The sequence below is a fragment of the Parus major genome, chromosome 24, assembly GCF_001522545.3.
Source record: "Parus major isolate Abel chromosome 24, Parus_major1.1, whole genome shotgun sequence".
NCBI classification, from domain to species: Eukaryota; Metazoa; Chordata; class Aves; order Passeriformes; family Paridae; genus Parus; species Parus major.
This window is the reverse complement of record NC_031792.1, coordinates 3,254,699-3,276,870: the sequence shown is the minus strand read 5'-3', so window position 1 is coordinate 3,276,870 and position 22,172 is coordinate 3,254,699. Positions and strand designations below refer to the sequence as shown.

Below are 22,172 nucleotides of genomic sequence, written 5' to 3'. Positions count from 1 at the left end.
GTGATGATGGTGGCTCGGCTCTGGCCCTGGCAGCCGGGAGGGGCCGGGCTGGTGTGCCGGGGATGGCAGAGGAAGCTGCTGCTGTGTGCTGCTGTGGCCGTGCCAGGGAGCCCAGACACGCAGGGCTCTGTTCCCAGTGCCCCGTCCCAGCCTCAGGGACCATGACACTGAGGGATTAGTGGGGGCAGGGTGCTGAAATTATTTTTATCTCCTCGTCTTGTTGTGCCTGTGCACAAGTGCCAGCCTTTTCTGCCTTTTTTTTTTCTTTTTTTTCCTCCTGTGAAGCATTAACTGGGTGGGTTGCCATAGCAACCCCCGCATGAGAAGTTGGGCTGCTTCTTGCAGAGATTTCTCTCTCAACAGTCAAGATTTCTCTTTCTTTCAACATTGCATCCCCTTCCCCGTTTCCCCTGGAGTGCCAGTGCCCTCTGTGGTGCCCTGAAGGCCACCCCTGCCCTCCAGCCTCCTCACTGGGGGCACCAGGGCTGGCTCAGGGCAGGAAGGAGCAGCCTGTGCATCATCCTGGTGTGGGATGGGGTTGGAAGGATCTCTGCTCTCCATCCCCCAGAACTGAAACAGGCTCCCAGTGTGACATCCCAGTTATTTGCAAGTTTTCCTGAAGAGGGCAGGGAGGTGTTTGTTGCAGGCACGGGGTGACGCTGGAGTGGTTCCCAGCTAAACCCAGATTGTAGCAAGAGTGAAATGATCTTATCCTTTCCCTCAGTCTCTCTGAGCAAGCCCAGAGAAGTTTGCTCTGAAAACAAAACCCAGCACAGCTTGTGGCAGGTTAAGAAACTGGATGGACTACAGGGGATTCCAAATTCCACTTGGGTCTGTGGTACACAAGGCAGGCTCAAGGTGAAGAATCACAGGTGAAGGAACAACTTCTCCAGAGCTGGGGAAGAGGGTGTGACCATCTCAAAATCCACCCAAATCCAAGGCCAGTTTCTCCAGAGGTTTCCTTCACCTCAGGGCCCCATTTCCCTTCTTTAAATAGCAGCTACGACGCTGGTCTGGAATGAAGGAATTGAGGTTGGAACGTGAGTGATTCTGAGGGAAAACTCATTACTTTTTCAGGATGTTTGTTTGCCACTGTAATTTGGATTGTTTGGCAGGTGGGTTCTGGGGTGCCTGGGTTAGAGGAGAGAAAGGCTTCTGTTTCTGCCTGGGGAGCAGCAGGGAGGAGCAGAATGGACTGGGGGTCAGTCAGTGACTCTGACTGAGTCAGTGTGGTAGAGCTGCTGCTTCCTCTTAATCCTCTTGGCCCCTGAGTCTCATCCCTGGCTGGATTGTCTGTAATAGATGTAATTAGAGCGGCAGCAGCACAAACAGTGCAGCCCTGCTGATCCCTGCTCTGCGTTCTGGCAGGGCACCTGCCTGCCTGGGAATAGCTCTGATTTCCATGGTGCTTTGTGGAACAGGTGGTTGTCAAACAACAGAGCCAGGGACGTTGTCCAGCAGCTCCTGTGGCTGTAAAAAACCCACCCCCATCACTCATCTGCTGGGCAGGGGATGGATTGTTCCAGAAGGGTTAGGAGCAAATCCTTGTGGCTTAACCTGCCCTTCCCTTTGTGCTGTTGTGATGATAACAAGGGGCAATGGGACAAAAGAGATGGCTCAGTGTCCTTCATGCAGCTCTGGGTATCACGTTTGCTGTTCTGTCTTCCTGGGGGGAAAATCAGATTTTAAGATTTCCATATCCATGATGGATGACTTCTACAGGGGAAATTGGAATTGTGGCTCTGGCATCAGCAACCTGCAAGCTCTTGTTCTCCCTGCTCACACCTGCAGGCACCTTAAATAGGTTTATTTTCTCTTGGAAGAGAGCACAGGAACCCAAGGAAGCCTGGGAGCAGAGGGGACAGTGAGGACAACCTGACAGCCAGAGCATGGCTTTGACCAGTCCCTGCTGGGATATTCAGGCTGCGAAGGTTTTGGGAATCCCAGCCAGCTGAGGGCTGGAGCAGGGCAGAGCGAGCTGTGCAGTCAGCAGAGTGAGGCAGGAGGCAGCAGGAGGGTGTCCTTAGCTGGGAATGACTCGGAGCAGTCACCGGAGCTGTGCAGGGCGTTGTGCAGGCAGCTGCTGTGTGTGGCCGCTGGCAGATGATGAATGCAGCCTGCTGACACAAACACAATTAGGTGATGTCTAGGAAAAGCTCTGGCTTTGTTCTGTGCCTGCTTCACTCCAGCAGTGCAGGGACCTGATCTCTCGTGTGGGTCCCTGTGTCCACCCCTGTGAGGCCACAGAGCTGTGGCAGTGGCCACTGCCAGCGGTGTGTGCCCAGCTGAGAGCCCAGTGCAGCTGAAGCTGATTTTTCTGCTGGCTGCAAACATCTCTGGGTGGCTCTGGCCACCTGCACGCTGAGTTTTGGCACTACCAGTCACTCCTGTGTCATTCCCTGGTGGGGCTGCTCGGGTTTAACCCAGTAGATTGTGCCGTGTGTGGAGCTGCAGGTGCTTTAAAAGGAGCACATGTAACAAATGCTTCATTTCCCCCTCTCTGTCCACTGTGACCTTCAAAGCTGGAGGAGCCCTCCAGGGCACATGGCCCCCATCCAAGGAGAGAAAGCCCAGCCTGCTGCTGGCATTAAATTCCCTGGAATCAGGCAGGAACATGAGGCGAGAGGATTTCCCAGTATTTCCCACTGTGACCTTCAGAGCCGTGCAAATGTTAGTATTAAACTTATTAGCAGCAGGGGCCTTTGTGTGACCCCGCAGGGATAACTCCCCCGTTCCCCCCCGCCCCTGGCTCTTTTTGGAGGCAGGACAGTGATGCTGATCTGTGGTGCTGATCCGTAGAGACAGGACGAGGAGAGAGGGGTGCAAATGGAAAGAGGGGAAATTCAGATTTTGGGAAGAAATGCTTTGCTGTGAGGGTGGTTCCAGGGCGTCCAGAGAGGTCGTGGCTGCCCTGGACGTGCTGCAAGGTTGGATGTGGTTTGGTGGGAGTTGTCCCCACACATGGCAGGGCGTGGGACTGGCCGAGCTTTAGGGTCTATTCCAAAGCCTTAACACTCCGTGATGATGTGATATCCTCTGTGTGATGTCTGCAGCCAAGCTGGGCGCTGCCCGCGGGACCACCGGAGCCCCGGGCTGCGTGAGCTGAGCCGGGAGGAGCCCGGCGCGCCCGGGGCCGGGGGAGGCGGCCGCGCATGTGCCGGCCGTGCCCCCCGCCCGGGCTCCTCCAGCATCCTCGGCATCCTCCTCGCCATCCTCCTCGCCATCCTCCTCGCCATCCTCCTCGCCATCCTCCCCGCCGGGCTCTGCGCTCCGCAGCCCGCGCAACAAAAGCGCCGCGGCCGCGCCCCGCGGAGCCGCTCCCGGCTCGGGGCACCTGCTGCTGCTGCTGCCGCTACCGCTACCGCTGCTGTCCGTCGCTTCTGCTGCTTCTGCTGCTGATCCAACGCTGCTGCTGATCCAGCGCTGCTGTTCATCCAGCTCTGCTCCCGCTCCGCTCCGCCCGCGCCCTGCGCAGCGCCGGCCGCGCCCGCGGAGCCCCGGAGCCGGCGGAGCCGTGCGGGCTGGGGCTGGGGCTGTGCCGTGCGGGCTGGGGCTGTGTTGTGAGGGCTGGGGCTGTGCTGTGCTGTGAAGGCTGGGGCTGTGTTGTGAAGGCTCTGTGCGGGCTCTGTGCGGGCTCTGTGTAGGCTCAGGCTCTGTCCGTGGTGCTGCCGCCCCCGCGGCCGAGCGCAGCCCCCGGACCGCGCCCGCCGCGGCCGCTCCTCCTGTTGCGCCGGGAGCACGGCGAGAGGGGAAGAGGAGTCCAGGAATCCATCCTGCCGAGGATCCCGAGCTCCGGCCCGCCTGGAACAATGGCTGCGCTGCCGCGGCTGCTCTGCTCGGCCGCGCTCGCCCTGCTGCTCTGGGGTAGGTGCTGCCATTGCCTCTCCCGCCCCAGCGCCTCCGGGGTTTGCCGCTGGCAGGATGCTGCCGGAGAAAAGGGAGGATGCTCCCTCCGCGCCTGGTTTTTTGTTGTCGGGAGAAGGGGATTTCGCTCGTGCGGAGTTGGTGTGAGTGTGAGGGAGCGAATGCGAGCGGATAAAACACCGCGGTGCCGAGCACAAAGCGTGTGCCGGGCCCTTACTGTTTGCTCTTGGTCCGGGCTTTGCAGCGTATTTTAACATCGAGTTGCCTCGGGGAGGGTGTGCAGCCCATCAAGCGGTGTTTTAGTGCCGCTTTCCCGTGCACTCCGTGTAAACTGGAGTTAATCAATCGATTGCAACTGCAGTTTGATTCCTGCCACGAGAGGAGGTTGGGTGGTTTTGCCACATTCGATGCGCGTGTGCCTTCAGCCCTGTGTGTGGGTGCCTGCCTGTGCCTACAGATCTCGTTTCTCAGAGTAAAGCAGGACCCAGGAGCTTTTCCTTATTTCTCCCTGAAAGCTGCTGCTGTCCATGGAGCTGGTAGTAGGGGAGAATTGGAACCAGGCTGGTTCCAGGAATAGTCCCGGGATAATATGTTGTTTGAGAGAGCGGGTTAATGGTGCCTCGGAGGCTGGGGAGGAGGGAGCAGCCAGCAAAGTCAGCGTCTGGGCTCTGGAGACAGCCTTGGACAGACAGAGCCCGGGATTGTGTAGCCCGGGGACAAATGTCAGCAGGGATTTGGTCAGAGATCCTTTTCTGCTCGAGCGTGTGGCTTCACATGCCATGATTTCTGTCCTCTTTGCAAGAGCAGTATTTGAGAGTTGCCAGCGTTAGCACAGCTCTGATTGGAAACGTTCTGAGGAGGAATACCTGGGAAATCAATAACTCCTCCTGCTGCCAAATTCACTCCCCTTGCTTCCCAGTAGTGCCCGTGGAGCCCAGGGACAGGAAGGGTGCTGGACCCTCCCAATTTTGCTGAATTAAAGCATCCAGACCTTCCAGCTTAGCACAAAGAGAGAGCTGTTCCTCCACTCTGGAATTCTGGGCTTCCCCTCATCCCAGACTAATTGCTGCTCTAACAGGAGCATGCCCATCACGCATGGGAGGGAATGAACAATGCCTTTAAAGTAGCATTAATTACCAGGGAAAGATGAAAGTTGTGGCAAAGCAGAGGCTGGAGAGGTGAATCTGTGTGAAGTGATCACCCTCTGTTAATTATTATGAATTATTAATATCTCAGGAGAAGGAAGCTTGGTAAAATTTGACATTTGAGGCTTAATCTGTTTTCAGGCAGCACTAATGATAAATCAAACCATTTTCCACTGGGGACATTAATGCCCAGATGTGAATAACTGATGTTTCTCTAATTCTGTCCTAACACTTCTTTCTCTGCTGCTCCTCTCCCCAGCTGGATTTTGTTCCTCAGTGTGTGTGGAGGTCCCCTCTGAGACAGAGGCTGTCCAAGGGACGGACATGAAGCTGCTCTGCATCTCCTGCATGAAGAGGGAAGAGGTGACGGCCAGCACGGTGGTGGAGTGGTTCTACAAGCCCGATGGGGGAAAGGATGAGCCTGTATGTATGTCTGGGATCTAAGTCCATTTCTTTCCTTGCTTATCCCATGTCCACACCCGGGCACAGCACAAACTCCTGGCAGGAAAAGCTGGAATCAGTTGTTGAGTTTGAACATTTGGGTTGTAAATTCATCAGTGCTGATTTCCAGTCCCACTCCCTCAATACCTCAAGCCCAGTATCTAAGGATGTCAGATATGACTGACACTTGGTACCCTGTCTAAAACAGTTCTGAGTCCCAAAGCTGTTCTTTTGGAGGTGAAATTGGCCTCCAACAGATCTGCAGGGCAGGATTTCTTTTTGCCTCAGAGAAAGCAGTGTTATCTCAGCTGGGAGGATCTCTGGGAGCTGCTTTGGATCCCTGTCAGGAAAAGGTAAAATTGATTCTCAGAGTGAATCAAAATGGAAATTGGACAGATGAGGGCCAGCTGGAATTCAAGAGAGAAAAGTGAAGTGAGGAACAAAATAAAGGCTGAGTGCACCCTTCTTTCTAGCTGTTTTATCTGAGTCTGAGGCATTAAATCAGTGGCTGTGATTGAGCAGGGCCTGGCAGGATGGCAAATATTCTCCTTCTGTGTGAGAACTAAAAGGATCAGGATAAGGAACGAGATGGGAATTCACTTCCAGTGCCCTGGGGGGGTCCATTCACCAGTGGCAACCCAAAGAACACCAACCAAAGTGAGCTGGGGTGGGCAGGGTCATGCTGGGGACTGTGGTCAGCCAGAATGTCATTTTTGTCCTGAAGCACTTCCATCTCAGCTGAATATCCCAGGGCTTCCCAAAAAGGGCTGTTTCTCTTCCCTGTGGATATTCTGTGGTTCTTTCCTCACAGGTACACTGCTAGGCACGAAGAATCCCAGTTTTATGTTCTATTGCTGATTTTTTGCGTCCACACACATCTGTGTTTTGCTGTGCCTTAGTTTTTCTCCCTCTCTGATGGAGATACTGAATTCCTGATCACTCATTTTCCTGTCTTTTGTAAAGTCACCTGATACTCGGAGGCAAAGGAGGATGGAATATGAATAGCTGCTGTTACCAAGGGAGCTCAGAACATCCCTGAGCGCAGCTGGAGGGGGATGCTGTCCCTGCCTCGTGCCGTGGTGTTGTCCCAGGCAGAGATTAACCAGCTCACCCTTTACACTTCCCCACAGATCTACGAGTACAGGAAAACAAACCACGAATTTCCAAGCCGCTTCAGCGGGCGGATACAGTGGAACGGGAGCAAAGACATGCAGGACGTGTCCATCACCGTGCAGAACGTGACCCTCAACGATTCGGGCATCTACACCTGCAACATCACCCGCGAGTTCGAGTTCGAGATCCACCGGCCCCTCTTCCAGAGCTCCAGGAAGATCCACCTCACCGTGGTGGAGGAGGGTAGGAGTGGCTGCCCCAGGCTGTTCTGTGCTGTCACCGGCCCTGGGTGTTGTCACCTGAGGATAGAGTTTGTCACTGCAGGAGAGGGCTCTGAGTTTGTCAGTGACAAACAGGGCTCAGGAGGAAAAACCTGCCCCTTGTTTGATGGCTGGAGGCTCTTTTTAGGCTCGGGCTGGCTGTGTGTGAGGGTGGGAAGGCAGGGTGAGCCGGGCACAGCCGGGCACAGCTGGGCACAGCTGGGCACAGCTGGGCAGGCGCCAGCAGAGGTTTCCAGCTCCTCCCGTGGCGGCTCCGGGATGTTACAGCAATGCCTTTCCCAGGGAGCCGCAGCCTTTCTTGCTGCCGCCCCCTCCCTCCTGGAACAACCATTCATTCTCCATTTTGATACCAGCCTCCTCCTTCTCCTCTTCCCTTTGTGCTGCTCCCGAGCCTTTCTGTTCCTCTTGGTGCTGCTGGGTTCAGTGCTGAAATCCCACAGGCCAGCGGGGATCCTGCTGCTCTCAGCAGAGAGCGCCGGGACCTCTCAGCCCTTTTTTCTCCCCCTTTTCTCTCCTCGGTGTTTTGAGCCTTTACAAATCACTGGTGGCACAGTGAGTGGGACACGGGGGGAAACAGAGCGTGGAGATGAGCTAGGTGAGCAATCCGTGAGGATGTGGGGGTGGCACAGACAGGGCTGTGCGTGTTGGAGCCTGCTGGACACACACACTGCCATCCCTGCCTGTTGCAGGTCCCTCTCTTTGGCCCCCTCACAGCCTAAAGGCACCCGGAGATTCTGGCAGGTTAGGAAGGATGACACAAAGGTGGGAAGTGTCCGTGGAGCTGCATGGAAATGATCAGGGGTTTATATTTCATTTTATTCACAGCTGGAGAAGACTTCACCTCTGTCATCTCAGAAATTATGATGTATATTCTGCTGGTCTTCCTCACGCTGTGGCTGCTGATTGAAATGGTCTATTGCTACAGGAAGGTGTCCAAGGCAGAGGAGGCTGCCCAGGAAAACGCGTAAGTGTGGAACCCCTGGAGATGAGATCTGTTCTGCAGGAGCTCTGCCCATGCCCCAGAGCTGACTGCAGGGAGGCTGAACTCTGCTATGGCACGGGCTGCTCGGTGTTTGCTCTGCCCAAAGCCCTTGCAGTGCCCAGGAGCACCAAGATTGTGACCACACAGCAGGTCAGGAGTGAACAGCGCTCCAGGGTGGGTGGTCTGGACCATGTGGAGATGCTCTCCTGGAAGGTCTGGTTTCATCCTGGCCCATTCCCGTCTTTCCACACACTTGGCTGGGATTAGAGCACTCTGTACATAGGAAGGCTGGGTGTGTAGGGTTTCAGAGCAGGGAAGTCTCGGTGTTTGCTCCTGCCTAGGCCAAGGAGTTTCCCACTCTGAGCATCTACAGGTGACATTTGTTACCTCAGAGATGCTCCCAGGCATTCAGCAGAGGTGAGTTTACCCAAACTGGGCTTTACACAGTGTGCTTTCCTCCTTCCCTCCAACCACAGGACAGATTATCTCGCGATTCCATCGGAGAACAAGGAGAACTGTGCTGTGCCTGTGGAGGAGTAGCGCAGAGGAGGCAGCAGAGTGAACGGCACCAAGGTGGGTCATGCACAGGTGCTCACTCCCTGTGTCTGTCCACCCCTCAGCTTCCTTGTGGTGGGGCTGGAGACTCCTGGAACGTGCCTGTGCTCCTCTGGAGCTTCCCAAACCATACAGCTGTCTTTAGGTGTGGGGTGTACTTGTACTGCTTGAACCCCAAACCAACACAGGCCAGGATGTATTAATATATATATGTATATTTATGTATTATGTATATGTTTATGCCTCCTTTACCTATTGCTATGGAGTTGGAGTTCACTTTCCCCTGCACAGGGGCAAGCTGAGGACTGGAAGGGCTCTATCTCCAAAGGAAACACGTTCTAGGAAGGAGTTTAACCTAAATCTAAGGATTAAGATCTGGATCTTTTACTCTCTCGTTCACCTCCCGTCAGTTCCTGCGCTAACTCTGTTGTGATCCTCACTCCTGTGAGCTCCAAGAGGAATTGTTTCCCTTGCAGGGGCTCTGAAGACAGAAGGACCATGCCACGCCAGCCAGGTTTGAGGGGGAGCTCTGCGCCGTCGGGAGGAACACGGGGAAGTGTAAATTCTCTTCCATTTGCCTTGGACTCTGTACAGCCTTGACTTTGGTCCTGTGACCCCATCTGAGCTGCCAGCCCCGTGCTGAAGGACTCTTCTGTGGAAGCATGCTGAGCAAACAGCACAGGGGTGTGGGCAGCACGGCTCCTTCCCGAGTTTCACTTCCATCATCACCTCAATGGCTTTGTAAATGTTACCTGTCACTTCTTAGCTGCTCTCACCACCACCTTTATTTGCTAAATATGCTCCTTCTCCACTGCAGAGGTTAGGGGGATGTATGGCACCTTGCTCTGAGCTGCAGGACTGTGAACAAGGCTCTCTTAGGGGGTTATTCCACCACATTCTGTGGCCCAAGCAGTTTTCTTGGTGTTAAAACAGGAAGAATTTAATTAGTTAATGAAGTCACTCTGAATCTTAGGCTATCTATGCACAAGGAGAGTAGGGTAATGCACTAAAATTGGAAATGTACAGTAGGAAGGACAGGTCTCTGTGCCATGTTCACACTTTCTTCCGGAGGGAATTGAGAATACAGACCCTGAAATATTCCTGCTTTGGGAAGCAGGATGATGTAACTACAGGAATCCCCTGTGTCCCTCTCGGTGTCCATCCCCATCCCCTCCCACCTGCCTGGCACAGCAGGATTGCTCCTGGAGGACACAGTGGGAGGAGGAACCTGCAGAGCCACGTCCTGCCACAGCAGAGCAAGGTACAGGACCCACCTTTTCCTGGGAAACCCAGCAAGGAAGGCAGCCTCATCGGGCAGGGGAAATAAAGAGGATGCAAAGGCCTCACAGGATGGCAGCTTAGTAAAATGGTTGCAGTTTTACAACTGTGATGGTTCTCTGGTGCTGTAGCAGCACCATCTAGAGGGATAGACAGAAAACACCCACTTTTCCCACTTAATCCTAATTCTCTCTTGAGGTAATTAATCACCAGTCTAAATAGTCTGGATTCATACCAAATGATCCTCTGTTGCCCAGGAATCACCCTGGAAATCCCATCTTTCCTTTTCAACTTACCTTTCCTGAGGGTTAAGCAGAGTAAAAATTGTTTCCTACCCTTCAAGGAGTTCAGCTGAGCTCAGAGCTGGGATTAGAAGAGGGGGAAAAAGGCAGAAACATTGGCCAGGGTGGAATTGTGCTGCAAAACCAGCTGGGGAGGGTTTGTGTTTGTTGTGTGGCAGAGCTGGGACATCCCTGCTGCAATGGAGTCTGTGCTGCTTTGCCAGAGTTGACAAATTCTTGTACACAATCCCAAAGTGCTCGTGACTCCAGGCATGCTCCCCAGCCACGGAATCCCCTCTGCTTCCTTCTGCTGCTTTTTACTTGTTCGCTAAAATCACAGAAATTACCCCATTGGGAAGTGGGGCCCAGGCCAGATTTCCAACTGGCACTTGTTCAAAACCCTTTTTGCAGAGTGGGTGTCAACTTTAGTATAAACTACTCCAGGGCAGTGTTGGTAGTAGGATTGCTCCCAAATCCAGAGCCAAGCCTGGCAAGGGGAGCACATATTCCAGATGAGGCACACTCAATAGTCTGGGCACCAGTTCCCAAAAACCTGATATCCAAAAGAATATCCAAGCAGCTCCTCTTTGGATTCAGCTGGATATCATCTTTTTCCCAGTTTGCCTGGCAGAATCCTGAACTCAACAGAGGGACTGGGTTGTAACTCTGGAGTTTCCAGCACTGCCCACAGCATTGAGCCCAGGGGGAGTTTCAGGACCCCTCTCTCCCACTTCAGCTCAGTCCCCGTGAACCATGGAAACGCTCTGATGTTAAATCAAAAAGGGAGTGAACCCAAGAACTTCTTGAGAGCTACCTCAGGTGGCAAAGGAGGGCTGTCCCCTTGTCCTGCACCTCCCCATATCCCACAGGCATCTTCTGCAGACCCTCATTTTTTTTTTTGGATAAATCTGCTTTTCCAGTTCCTGCAGACAGAGGTGACCATTGCCACGTGGTGCTCCTAGCAGGAGGAAACGGGGTGCAAAGTTCTGCTCAAGAATCTCACAGGGGGAAAAAAAAGAATAATAATTTAAAAATTGGTGATTTTTCAAGACCTGGAAGAGATGGTCCTGGCAAAGACTCTGTGTGTGTGTGTTTGGAATGAGAGAGGAGACTCCGGAACAGGCAGGATAATAAAAAGAACAAAGAGCCACGCTGGTTGTTGGATAGATTTTTTAATTGATACTGTACTTCCATGGTACTAACTACTTACAGGGAGTTTGGCTGCAGAGCCTGTACAATTCCTACATTCCAGCACGTCCGTTCCAGTATCGTTTTTTAACCGCAGGTTGGGGGTTTTTTTTTTTGTGTTTTTTGCGCACAGCGCAAAGTTTCTGACAGTCGGGACAACTCCTAAAACAAGCACAAAATCCTTCCCCCACCCACCCCAGAGTCACCTCAGCCATCAGCCCCCTGCTTCCCGGGCTCTGGAGGGGATTCCAGGAGGGAAGCCTGTGCCTGTGGTGGTGGCAGGACCAGCTCCTGTGCCGAGGAGAGCAGAGCCTCGTTCATCACCAGCTGTGCACAGGGACTGCAGGGTCCGGGTGGGGAGAACACGCCCCAGGGATCAGCAGCTTTCTCCAGCTTTCCCCAGCCCTGGAGCACGCGGTGGGAGAGGAGATCCCACTGGAATGGAGATGTCCCAGAGGTGCCAGGCCAGGCCAGGCCGCTCGGGGGAGGTTGTGACGCTGCCACTGCTCTGCTGCTCTTCCCTCCCTCGGCGTCCAGCCCGGAGCCAGGCGGGTGCCTCCATCCCTGCTCTCCAAGGACCATTTCCCGGGAGCTGGGAATGCGGGGATGGGGATGGCGTGGCACAGGCTCCACCTCTCTGCTGGATGGAGCTGGAACAGCTGCTCTCCCAAATCCTAATTCCAGCAGGGATGTCAGCACGGAGCTGCACGTCGGGGTTTGTTCCCTACCTACTCTCGGGGTTTGGGTCAGGGAAGGTGGCCTTTAACGTTAGCAATGGAATTGGCCTAAATGAGTGAGGTAACAGAAACGGCCAGAGGAGGAACCCCCCCGAGCCATGTGCAAATATAATTCCTTCAGCAGAAGGAAGTCCTTTTCCCTACTGAAAAAAAAATCAAATAAAATAAAAATAAACCAAAACACATTCACTTGAAGAGCATACAGACTGCGGGAGGGGAAGGCAGGCAGGGACAGCACCAGGTCAGACCATCTATGACACAGGTAATGATTGTCCAGCAGCAGAGGTGGGAGGGGGGGACAGGGAAAAGCCATAGCAAGCACTGCAAAACGTGTGGGAGAGGAGGAGGGCATGGCATGCCACGGATCCATGCTGAGAGAAGCCCATGCTGTCTGCCTAGATCAGGGAATGGCCTTGGCCAGCAGTCGCCCAAGACACGAGGTTATTTGGCCAGTGTGCACATCTAGAAAAAAAGAGGTTTTATGGCACAGAGAGACTCGTGCTGGAGAGACTGCAAAGCACAGAGATCAGAGCAGGCTGGAACACCAGCACAGGAACCACACAGGTGCTCTGTGAGCCACTTCCCTCGGGGGCTTTGGTTCCAGAGCCTCTGCTGTGAGCTGTGCTTGAAGCGAGCCCCTGCCAGGTGTTGGAAGTGGTGCTGAGACTGAAGAGACGGAGCCAGAGCCCAGGGGGCTGTGCCATGGACCGTGGCAGCCTGGCACAGCCCCCGTGGGAGCCCCTGGGAGCTGAGCAGGAGCTGCAGAAAGCACGGATCTGTCAAGAGCTGGGGGTGGCAGCAGCTGCCTGGGCAGACAGGACAGAGCTGCCTCCCCTGGGCCAGGCACTGCTGCTTCAAACAGTGATTTTGAGACTGATTTTCTGTGTAATGTGGAACCAGACAGTTCCAGCTGTAAATCAGGAGTTTGTTTCTGTGCTCGTGGGGGAAGAGCAGCTGCTGCAGCACAGCAGAGCAAATCCAAAAGGTCTCAAGTACCCAGAAGAAAAGTGTTTCCAGCCACTCTCTGGAAAAAAGAAAACAACTTCTACCTTCTTGCACAAAAGTAAGAAAAAGCTCCTATGTGGCTACCAGGACAGTGCTGAGGAGCCAAGGAGGCTGAAAAGTCTGTCCTTACCTACACCCAGGTGAGCTGGACCTGTCTGACAGGGACATGGATTAGCATTCCAGGACCAGCATTCCTAGAGGAGATCTCCCAACATATGCCCTGTTATTTCAGAGGCAGTTTTGTGCCCTCAGGGCTCCAAATCCAGCAAAGCCTTGTGCTTTGAAACCTTTCCTCTTCCAATCCAGGCTCACATCCCACTAGAGATGTTTCCTGTCCCTAAGGTTTCTGCTTCTAAGGTCAGAAGCATCCAGGCAGGGTCAGGTGTCAGCCAGCAGGCAGGGACAGCAGCCAGAGGTGTAAATGCAGCCTCTGTCACAGCAGAGCAGGCAGCTCAGGGGAGATCAAAGTCATGAGCCTTCCTTCTCTTCTCCCAAAGGACTTGAGGGAGCCAGGAAGGCTTTAGACAGCAGTCAGTATCAGTTAGTATGAGTTAATAGCACAGTTTTCTGACTGGAGAGTGCCTGAAGTGCAGAGCACCCAAAAAGCTCATTATCCTGTTAACCCACAGCCAACTCCTTCCCACTGCAAGTGCCTTTCTGTCTTTTATTTTCCCATATTTACTGTCTGGAATGTGCAGGCCCAGCAGTGCCCCTGCCTTGGGCAGCTCACCACCTGCAATAAGCTGGTTTTTGGTCCTTCAGAGACTTTCCAGGCAGCTGCTGCTGTAGAAACCTCTGGTATCCACCCTGGGAATGCCTGGTTGCACAGCAGGACTCGAATCCCCTCATGCCAGCTGCCAGAACTGCTCTAAGATAAGCCCTGGAAGGTGTGTGTTTATCAGAGGTGAGGCTGTGCCAAGCTAAGATCAGTGAGGATGTCACAAACTGGTGGATCAGAGCCTCCTGCTCCCTCTCCTCCCATCAGGAAGCATTTTCCTTGGCAGGAATTAAGCTACAAGCTGGCATTACCTCTGCATGCTTGGCTGGAGAAATGCCTTTAAAAAAAAAATAAAATAAGAAATTCCCTGTTTTTTTGTGTTTGTTCAGATCCTGCAAATAAAACCCCAGCAGATGTGCAGGTGGAAGGCTCAGACTGGGAGGGAAAATGCACCTGCTGTGGAAAGAACCCAGGGGAATTTCTGGCCCAGGTGAGCAAGGGGAGAAGGAAAACCCTGATGGTGGAAGCCAGGCTTGGCTGTGAGTGCTGAGGGAAGCACCACCCTCTGAAACATTACTCAGGCCTCTCACTCCTAGAAAGTGTCACTGATCCTTCCAGGAAATGTAATCCAAAATTGTCTCTGGAAGGAATTAGTCTGTCAGCTGGGACTGGTCAGGGGCAGCTGATTTCTATCCCAGCTCTCCAGAGGAAGTGAAAACACTCCAAGTTTTTGTTTAAACCCTCACCCTTAGTGCCTTAAGACATTGTTTTTCCCCTTTTTATTACTACTGTGAGACTAAGAGGCAAAAAAAAAAGATTGTGAATCCTATCCAGCTCCAAGCCAGACTGGCTGCCAAGTGGGAAAAGGAAATAACTAGAAAAAACCAAAACCCTAAAGAGAAACCTCCCTGGGTGTGAAGGACACTGCAGCACCAGGCTCTCAGGATTTCACACTGCTGAGTGTCAGTGATGGTGTCAAACAGGTTAAAAACCCACCTTAATGTGCAGGGAGGACAAATACTGGACAGGTAGGATAAATTATTAGAGAAATATCTCAACAAATATTAGTGCTGAGATTGCTACAGCTGCCTGGCCTGACATGGATTTAACAGAGCTTGTGCAGTTCTGTCTCTGGGGCCCAGCCTGAGGGAGCCTGAAGCTGGAAATCTGCACAGGAGAAAGGATTCAGGATGAGAAAAAGGGTTCCTTGCCTCCCCAACAGAGAGAATGTGATATTGGTGAGCAACAAGTACAGAGCATTTATCTGTCACCCTCTCTGATTTCTCTGTCTCCAGGAGACCCCACATTCCAGGCACAGTCAGTTCTTTCTCTTTCCTGCCATGGGCAGGGTGAATCCCAGGGCTTCCTCTGTGTCCTCCTGACTGGTGCTTGAAATAAAATTCTGGAAGAGGGAAATTCCAGCAGCAGGGGAATTTTGTGTGCTTAGTAATTGTGGGACTAACTAAGAGGGGAAAAGGGACTCTGGGACAGTTTGGCAAGTCACAGTGGAGAAAATGAGCCACAGAAAGCCTTTCCCAGGCCCTAGCACCTCAATTTCATGGTACAGCAGCCATTTCAGCAGCCTCCCTGGAAAAAAGTCAGGGAGCAGTACAGTAGTCAGCAGCATTAAATTAAATAAATAGTCATAAATACACATTACTCTCTGTTTTTCCCCAACTGGACCTTTGCTTTCACAGTCTGAAATGTCCTTTTGATAGCCTGGCTTCATCCATGCTCCTGCAGACGTGTGGGGCATGTGTTTAGCACTTGGTCATGCAGGCTGGGAGAAAGCAGCAGGTTATTCCTGCATCCACTGCCCTTCCCTGCTTGGAAAGTGGGACCTTGAGGTTTTCCTCAGACTGTACTGAGGATATTCTGTGCTACAGAATGGCGAGAGACAAATTATTCATCCTGGGGGCAATGGAGGAGCTACAACTGCACCATTTCCATTTCCATTTCCATTTCAATTTCCAAACTGGGAATGTGCAGCTGCCTCCCTCCTGCCAGCCAGAAGGTGGAAAAATCCCAGTGTTGGACAAAGTGGGACCCACATTCCCCTCATCTACCAGGCTGGGGAAGAGGCCAAAGCATTTATCAAACACTTCAAGAAGCAGCCTGCATCCCCAGCAGTCCCTGTGGAGTTTGTGCATTGCACAGCACAGCCAAGCTGCTCCTCTTCCTCATCTGGCTGCTCATGGAGCCTGGAATCATCCCCCAGAAGAACTGAAAATGCACACTGGCCTTTTTTTAGTGCAGCTCTGCCACCTGGCTGCACTAAACCCTCTTCCAATCCAGGCTCACATCACACTAGAGATGGTGGGAGACACCCCTCAGGTGCCTGACAGCTCTGTCCTGCCACCCTCTGAAGGGCCCTTCTCCCTTTCCCCCCTTGCTCCTGTCACCCTTCCTGACCTCTCCTGGATTTTTGGAAGCCTGGTTGCTCTAGAGATGCAGTCATGTAAATACCCACAGTGATGGCTGCTGCTGCAGAGATCCAATTATGTAAATCTACCCCAGGCAAGGAAAGGAAGCTGCTGTTTCTCCCCCGTTTTCCCACAGATTTTACAAGACAAGGCCTGGGTGAACAAACAGGAGAAGAGATTTGCTGAGCTGGGTAGTGGGAGCGGCTGCAAATCAATCCTAATTTTGGTTCTCTGTTTAAATTTGGGTCCTCCCACCGCGGTGACTCCAGCAGCGATGCAGACCCGCAGGGATGGCTCAGGGGCAGGGGCCCAAGCACAGGGAAAGCAGAGAACAGGTAAAGGGGACACTGTCACAGGTGTGGCTCTCCCCCTCCCACACACTGCCCTCGCTCTGTCTGCAGCAGCCAGGACAGGAGGCAGCAAATCGGGGTTTGTGGGAGGGATTGCAGCTCGGTCACACTCTGTGCTTTGCTCTCTGAGCCAGCCTGGCCGCCCTGACAGCAAATTTCTGCTCCCAGGAGGGGCCTGCAGGGGGATCTGCCCTCCACAGACCCACAGCAACTCCCCCTCCTCTCCAGAGCGGTTCTGCAAGGGACTGACTGCGACTGCCAAACCCCCTGAAGCCAGCAAGGTAAGGGAGGTGACAGTGTCCCCTTGGAGAGATAAACAGAGCCACCCAGGGACCTCCATGCGCAGGGAGGGCACGGGCACGGGCAGGGGGGACACTCACACCGATGCTTCCCTTTGAGACAACAAAAACAGAACAGACAGACAGACAGACAGACAGGAATATTACAGAGGAGCCGTGCAGGGGCCCAGGGAGCAGAGCTGGGCACGGCCCTAAGCACACCTCAGTGCTGGGAGAGCACAGCCCTCCCACACACACCCCCACGCTCCCAGGGACGCTCCAGTTCAGCCAGTGTTGGAGGTCACTCCTTCCCCTCTTTAGGCTTTTTTTTTTTTTGCTTTTTTTTTTTCTCTTAAAATCTGTATATAATATATATATTTATATCTGTATATATATATATATATATTTATATATATATTTATATATCCTATTTACACATATTGCACACCGTCCTCTGGCCTCCTGCATTCCTGCCTGTTAATGGAAACGTTTCCGTTTCTCCTCTGGATCTGACCCAAAGTCCCGGGAGCCGATGCCATTCTGGAGATTTATTAGTGAATCCTTCATCTGAAAGACAAGAGATTTCTCCACTGTGGTGCTGCCCTAGAGGGGAGAACTTGGGGGTTTCCTTTTTCCCTGTGAAATGTTGATGGCATCGTTGTGGTTTTGGGAGTCAGGGCTGGGATGTGCGAATGGAACCAAGGAAAAAGGGGTGAGCAGAGCACAGGGAGTTCTCTCTCCTTAGGGAGCTCACATTTAGGGACTTATGGGGAAGCAACTCTCATTTCTGGACTGTGCTCTCAGCAGCTCTTTTGTGCTTTTTAGGGAGCACACCCTGAAATTCCTGGCTTTGTGCTACGAGAGCGTGTCCCCCTCCTCCCTGAAAGCTGCAGCAAATCCAGGGTTCAGCCAAAACCAGTTTGCTCCCCAAGCTGGGATGACAGAGATTAGATACCAAATGTGCCAATGTAAGATTTTTAGCCCTGTAAGGTTCTCTCCTTGGTGTGCCTGGACCCCTCTGATGGCAGAGAGCAGCCGTGGCACCCTGTGACAGCCCCTGTGGTGCCACCACGTGCAGGGGATGATCTAAAGGAGCTGGCACAGCTGAGGGGCCGTGGTGGAGGCAGGAGATGCTGAAGGATGGGAGCAGGACAGTGACACCCTGGTCACAGCCCTGCCTGGAGCTGTGCAGGCTCACCTGGTCCAGAAGCATCACCGAGGATTTGATGATCTCGCGCCATTTCTGCAGCTCTGAGTCGTGGTACTTCTGCTGGGACTCCAGCAACTGGGCCCATTCTGTCTGAGACTGGGGTAACCTGCCAGAAAAACACAGGCAAGAGTCATAAAACGCCATCCTTTGTACAGAGATCTCTCTTTATTGTGAGGAACAGCTGCACTGGCTCTTTTTTCCAAGCCTTTCCCTTCAGCCCCATTTAAACCCCCAAAACAGAAGTGAGGGGAGTGGAATCAGGACAGATGGGAGCATTCCAGGGGCTTGGATGAATTCAGATGCTTCCACAGCACCTGTGGCTGCAACATAAAAATTACCCATGTGGAGCCACCCACATAATTCCAGTGCTTGCACATCACACTGTGCAAACAGGATGTAAGTTCTGTACTTCAATGTTATTGTAGTAATCTAAATAAGCACCAGAGACAGATAAAATCACCTCAAGTATTTATAATCATTTAAAGTATCTATCCATGGGGAAGCAGCAGGGCTGGTACAGGGAAGGTAATTCCCTTTCCTAATGAGGAGAAATGACACAAACGGAGGAAAAAAACTCTAATACAGTGGTAGCACATGGCTATGAATGCTTGAAGTTAAACCCAGTGTAGCAAGGGAGCAACTGGGACTCCAAAAAGGGGACCCAAAAGGGACAAAAACACTTCAGAAAAGTGGATGAAGGATGTTTTCAGCCTCTAAAAATAGACCAGAGACCATTCAGGCAGGACATGCTGCTGATATCTGGAGCCACACCTTTCAAAACACAAACCTAACAGCCCAAATTCTCCTGTGAGTACAAAGGGATCATTCTAAGGGGCTGTTCCCATAGAGAGGGAAGTTTGGCCATCCAAGGAGGGGAAGGGACCACCTCAGCCCAAAATCGCTGAACATTTATTTATTCACAGAGCATCCTCTGCAGCCTTAACTCTGCAGCTGCAGGGGAAATGCACAGAGCCCCTCAGCTCCACCTGTTTTACAGCAAAGTGAGAGCCCAGAGCTCTGGTGTGACGGGAAAGCCTCTGACATCCAGGAGAAAGGAGGAGAGCCCTGGCAGGTGTGGCTGTACCTCTCCTGCAGCCTCAGGCCCTGCCATGCCGTCAGCGTCTGCGTGGTGTACTCCAACATCCAGAGCTTGTAGAACAGCATCATGTTGAGAATGACCAGCAGCACCAGACTGCAAAGGAAGCAGGAAAAGAGCCAGTGTAGGAGCATTTCACAGCCCACTGCTCGCCAGGAACACCTGGGACAACAGCCAGGCCTTCAGGAAGGTGTCTGAGGCCCAGTCCATGCTGTGAGTGGGGATTTAATCGGAGTGAGCAACCAAAACTTCACCTCGTGGAGGAAATGTGTGAGCCAGGAGGACAGACTGACAGACAGACAGACAGACAGACAGGGGTGACAGCTCAGACAGAACAGGCTGGGTGAGTGGATGCGCTGAATGCAGAGAAAGGGAGGGAAATGGGAGAGTAAAGAGGTAAAAAAAGAGAGAGACAGTACCTGAAACAGATCCTAATGGGAGCAGGGAAGAGAAAAGACGGAGCAGCTGCAGGTTAGAAACGGACTGACACAAACTGGGCTGAGAGGAGGAGGAGGCTCAGACACTGCAGGAGGTAGAGGGGGCAGGAAGAAAGGAGCAGAGGGAAGAGAGGCAGGAAGGACAGACAGGGATCCATGTGCCTGCACTGCTGGTGAAGTTCTCTCAGCACAGCTGAGCTCCTGGGGATGGCAGGTGGCCATGCAGGCTCTGTCTGACACACACACACAGAGTTCACATCCAGCCTTCCCCATTCCCACCCCTGGCACTGGGAACACACCCCAGCCATGCCCTGCCCAGCTCCTCTTGATGCCTTCAGTTTTAGCTTTCCCGTTTTGCAGGCTCTGCACTGGTACCTAACTCTGAACTCCACACAAAGTGTCAGCGAGTTCTCCTCCCAGCTCAGGCACACACAACAATCCTTCCCCAGCCCCACAAGCAAGGGCAGCGCTGCAGCTCCAGCCCCAAAAAGCACAAGCAGCAGGGAATTGAGGAGAGCAATCTGGGAGGATGGGACTGCATCACCTGCAGCTGCAATTGCACAATTCACCCCGAGATGGAAATGGAGCAGAACTGATCCAAGTGTGAAACTCCTGAGCCGGGGCCCATCTTGGGTGGAGCCAGGGCCGGGCTCTTGCAGTGCCCAAGGTGATCCTTGGAAGGGCTTTTAATAAATCCCTGCTTTATTCCTTTAACTCTGGCCAGCCCCTGCTCCAGGAGCCTCTCCAGGCATCACTCTCACCCCTCACCACACAGGGGCATTTCTGCTCCTCCCCACTAAGAGATTCCAAAACACCAGGCTGGTGCCTGGCTCTGAATAGTGCAGTTATTTGGCTGGAAGAATGGCCCACTATGGCCAGTTCAGTCAGGCGGATGGCAACTGGCCAGAGGAATAATCTGGAAACATCACAGAGGGTTCTGTGACCCAAGTGAAGCTCTCAGGAGACCTTGGAACAAAGCTTTGGTACCTTTGTGCTACGTTCTCATCGTGACAGTACCTTACTGCACCTCATTTGTCACTGGCTGGGTGCTGCTGCAAACCTCTGCTTCTGTGCCCCCTCTGGCACCAGGAAACACAAAAGGAGCTCAGCTGGAGCTGTAATTTCAGTCCTGAAACCCCAGCTCCTCCCCACCTCTCTAACAGCCAGGTGCAGCTTAAGGAAAAGCTGGGCCCAAGTCAGAAAAGCCTGGGTCACTGTTTTAGCCTGTTCTGCTCCACAGCCCAGCACTAAATGACGCCTGCTGTCAGCCCAAGGGCAGAGGAACAGTAAAAACAGTGGGTTCAGGTATTAAAATGAGCCACAGGGACATGAGAGGCTCATTCCCAGCTCACTTGGAGAGCACATCCCAGCCCAAGCCCACTGATCCTGAAAGGTGTGGCAGGAAAGAACCTGAAACCAAACAGTTTGTGCTGCTGAAATCACACCAATCTCAGGTGTTTCTTTACTGATTGTGCAGAAATCATCTCTGAAGGGTCCAGCTGCTTTCTGGCTGTACCTCTCATCAAAATCACTGCCCAGGACCAGATGTGGAAAAGTCTTTCAAGACCAGAGGGAAGATGTGACAGAATCCTCACAGACACTGAGCCCTGCTGTGGTAGCCCAGAGAGCTTTGCACAGTCACTGTCCGTGATAGCAGCTCGTGTGTCAGCAGTTAAATCACCTGTTTTAAATTACACCCCCCAAACACACACACAGTTTTTCTGTGTGTCACTAAAAATCTGTAAAGTGCATCCTTGAAGTAAAAAAATGAAAGATAAAATGATTCTACTTGTTGGATTCCTCCTCTTGTAGGTATTGACTCCTCTCTCCTTGCACAGCTGCCTCAGTCCTGATTGTCCCTGTCCCAGACAGGTCCCAAACAGGTCCCAGACCTGCCTTTAGGACTCCCAGAACAGATCTGCAAAGCCCATTTTTGGCTAAAACAAGGGCAAAACCACGAGGAGAGGAGAGAAGGGAGCACAGAACTGCAGGAACACAGATAAACCAAAGGTGTTCAATGCTGACTAGGAAGGAAAGCAGAAAAAGTCATCACTTACACAAAGCTGATGACAAGGAGCAGCTTGGAGACACTCTGCAGGTGGAAGCCACTGGGGCTCTCCTCAGGGATGTGCCGTGTCTGAGTGGAACCTGAGGAGATGGGGTGAATTTGGGATGGGAAACAGGGAAAGGCAAGCCCCAATCCTTTCCCCCCTACCTCCACCTCACCCAAACACCTCTGACACACCACAGCCCCTCTGTGACAAAGCCCCTGTTTGTCCCCTCAAGGCTGTGGGGTTTGCAGCTGCTCACCTGCCACGTGCTTGATTCGATGGGCAACCTCCTCATCCGTGGGGGTGGTGACGGGGCTGAGCACCTCCTCCAGGTGTGGCACCCGCAGGTGGGCGTGGGCGCGTTTCCGCCGGCGCACCGTGGATTGCTTGCTCACCTTCTCTTTGGGGGATTGTCTGTGCACCTCAGCCAGGTACGTGCTCTCTGTTTTGGTCAGCTCGCTCTCTGCAGCACCAAGGGGGAGTGTTAAGAGGTGGTTTTGAAGAGGGAGAGAGGTTTAACCCCTCTGCTGTGATGCTTTAGGATTTCAGCTTTTCTATTTCTCACCCATTTGTAATCCTGCCATTCCTCAGTGTGGAACTCCAAACTCCACACACACTGGGAGCTGCTGCTTCCCCACTTTGGGCAGACACAACAATTCCTCTCCAGGCCTGGCAATCAAGGACACCTCACTGCCTCAGGCCCCAGAGATGGAAACAAAAGGGAGTTGGGGGCAGCAAA

The 22,172-nt window shown here is 52.9% G+C and overlaps 2 protein-coding genes across 7 annotated transcripts in view; one reads left to right on the top strand and one right to left on the bottom strand.

Annotated features, from left to right (window-relative positions):
* Positions 1-3,545: 3,545 nt before the first annotated feature.
* On the top strand, positions 3,546-10,866 carry SCN3B (sodium voltage-gated channel beta subunit 3). Its single transcript, XM_015649735.3, has 6 exons — positions 3,546-3,864; positions 5,269-5,432; positions 6,581-6,806; positions 7,670-7,808; positions 8,303-8,399; positions 8,858-10,866. Exons 1-5 carry the CDS (start codon positions 3,810-3,812, stop codon positions 8,364-8,366), a joined length of 648 nt encoding a protein of 215 aa, XP_015505221.1. The 5' UTR covers positions 3,546-3,809; the 3' UTR covers positions 8,367-8,399; positions 8,858-10,866.
* A 227-nt stretch (positions 10,867-11,093) lies between these two features.
* Positions 11,094-22,172, bottom strand: part of GRAMD1B (GRAM domain containing 1B) — a 91,424-nt gene continuing 80,345 nt past the window's right edge. For 5 of the 6 annotated variants that reach the window (XM_015649730.3, XM_015649727.3, XM_015649733.3 and 2 more), the window contains 6 exons: positions 21,693-21,896; positions 21,440-21,530; positions 19,365-19,376; positions 18,934-19,041; positions 17,838-17,955; positions 11,094-17,206 (listed from right to left, as the gene is read on the bottom strand). In XM_015649730.3, coding sequence (XP_015505216.1) covers positions 17,117-17,206; positions 17,838-17,955; positions 18,934-19,041; positions 19,365-19,376; positions 21,440-21,530; positions 21,693-21,896 — 623 coding nt within the window. In that variant the 3' untranslated portion in view covers positions 11,094-17,116. The remainder of the gene's footprint in view (positions 17,207-17,837; positions 17,956-18,933; positions 19,042-19,364; positions 19,377-21,439; positions 21,531-21,692; positions 21,897-22,172) is intronic. The other variant, XM_015649729.3, reaches the window with a different exon arrangement.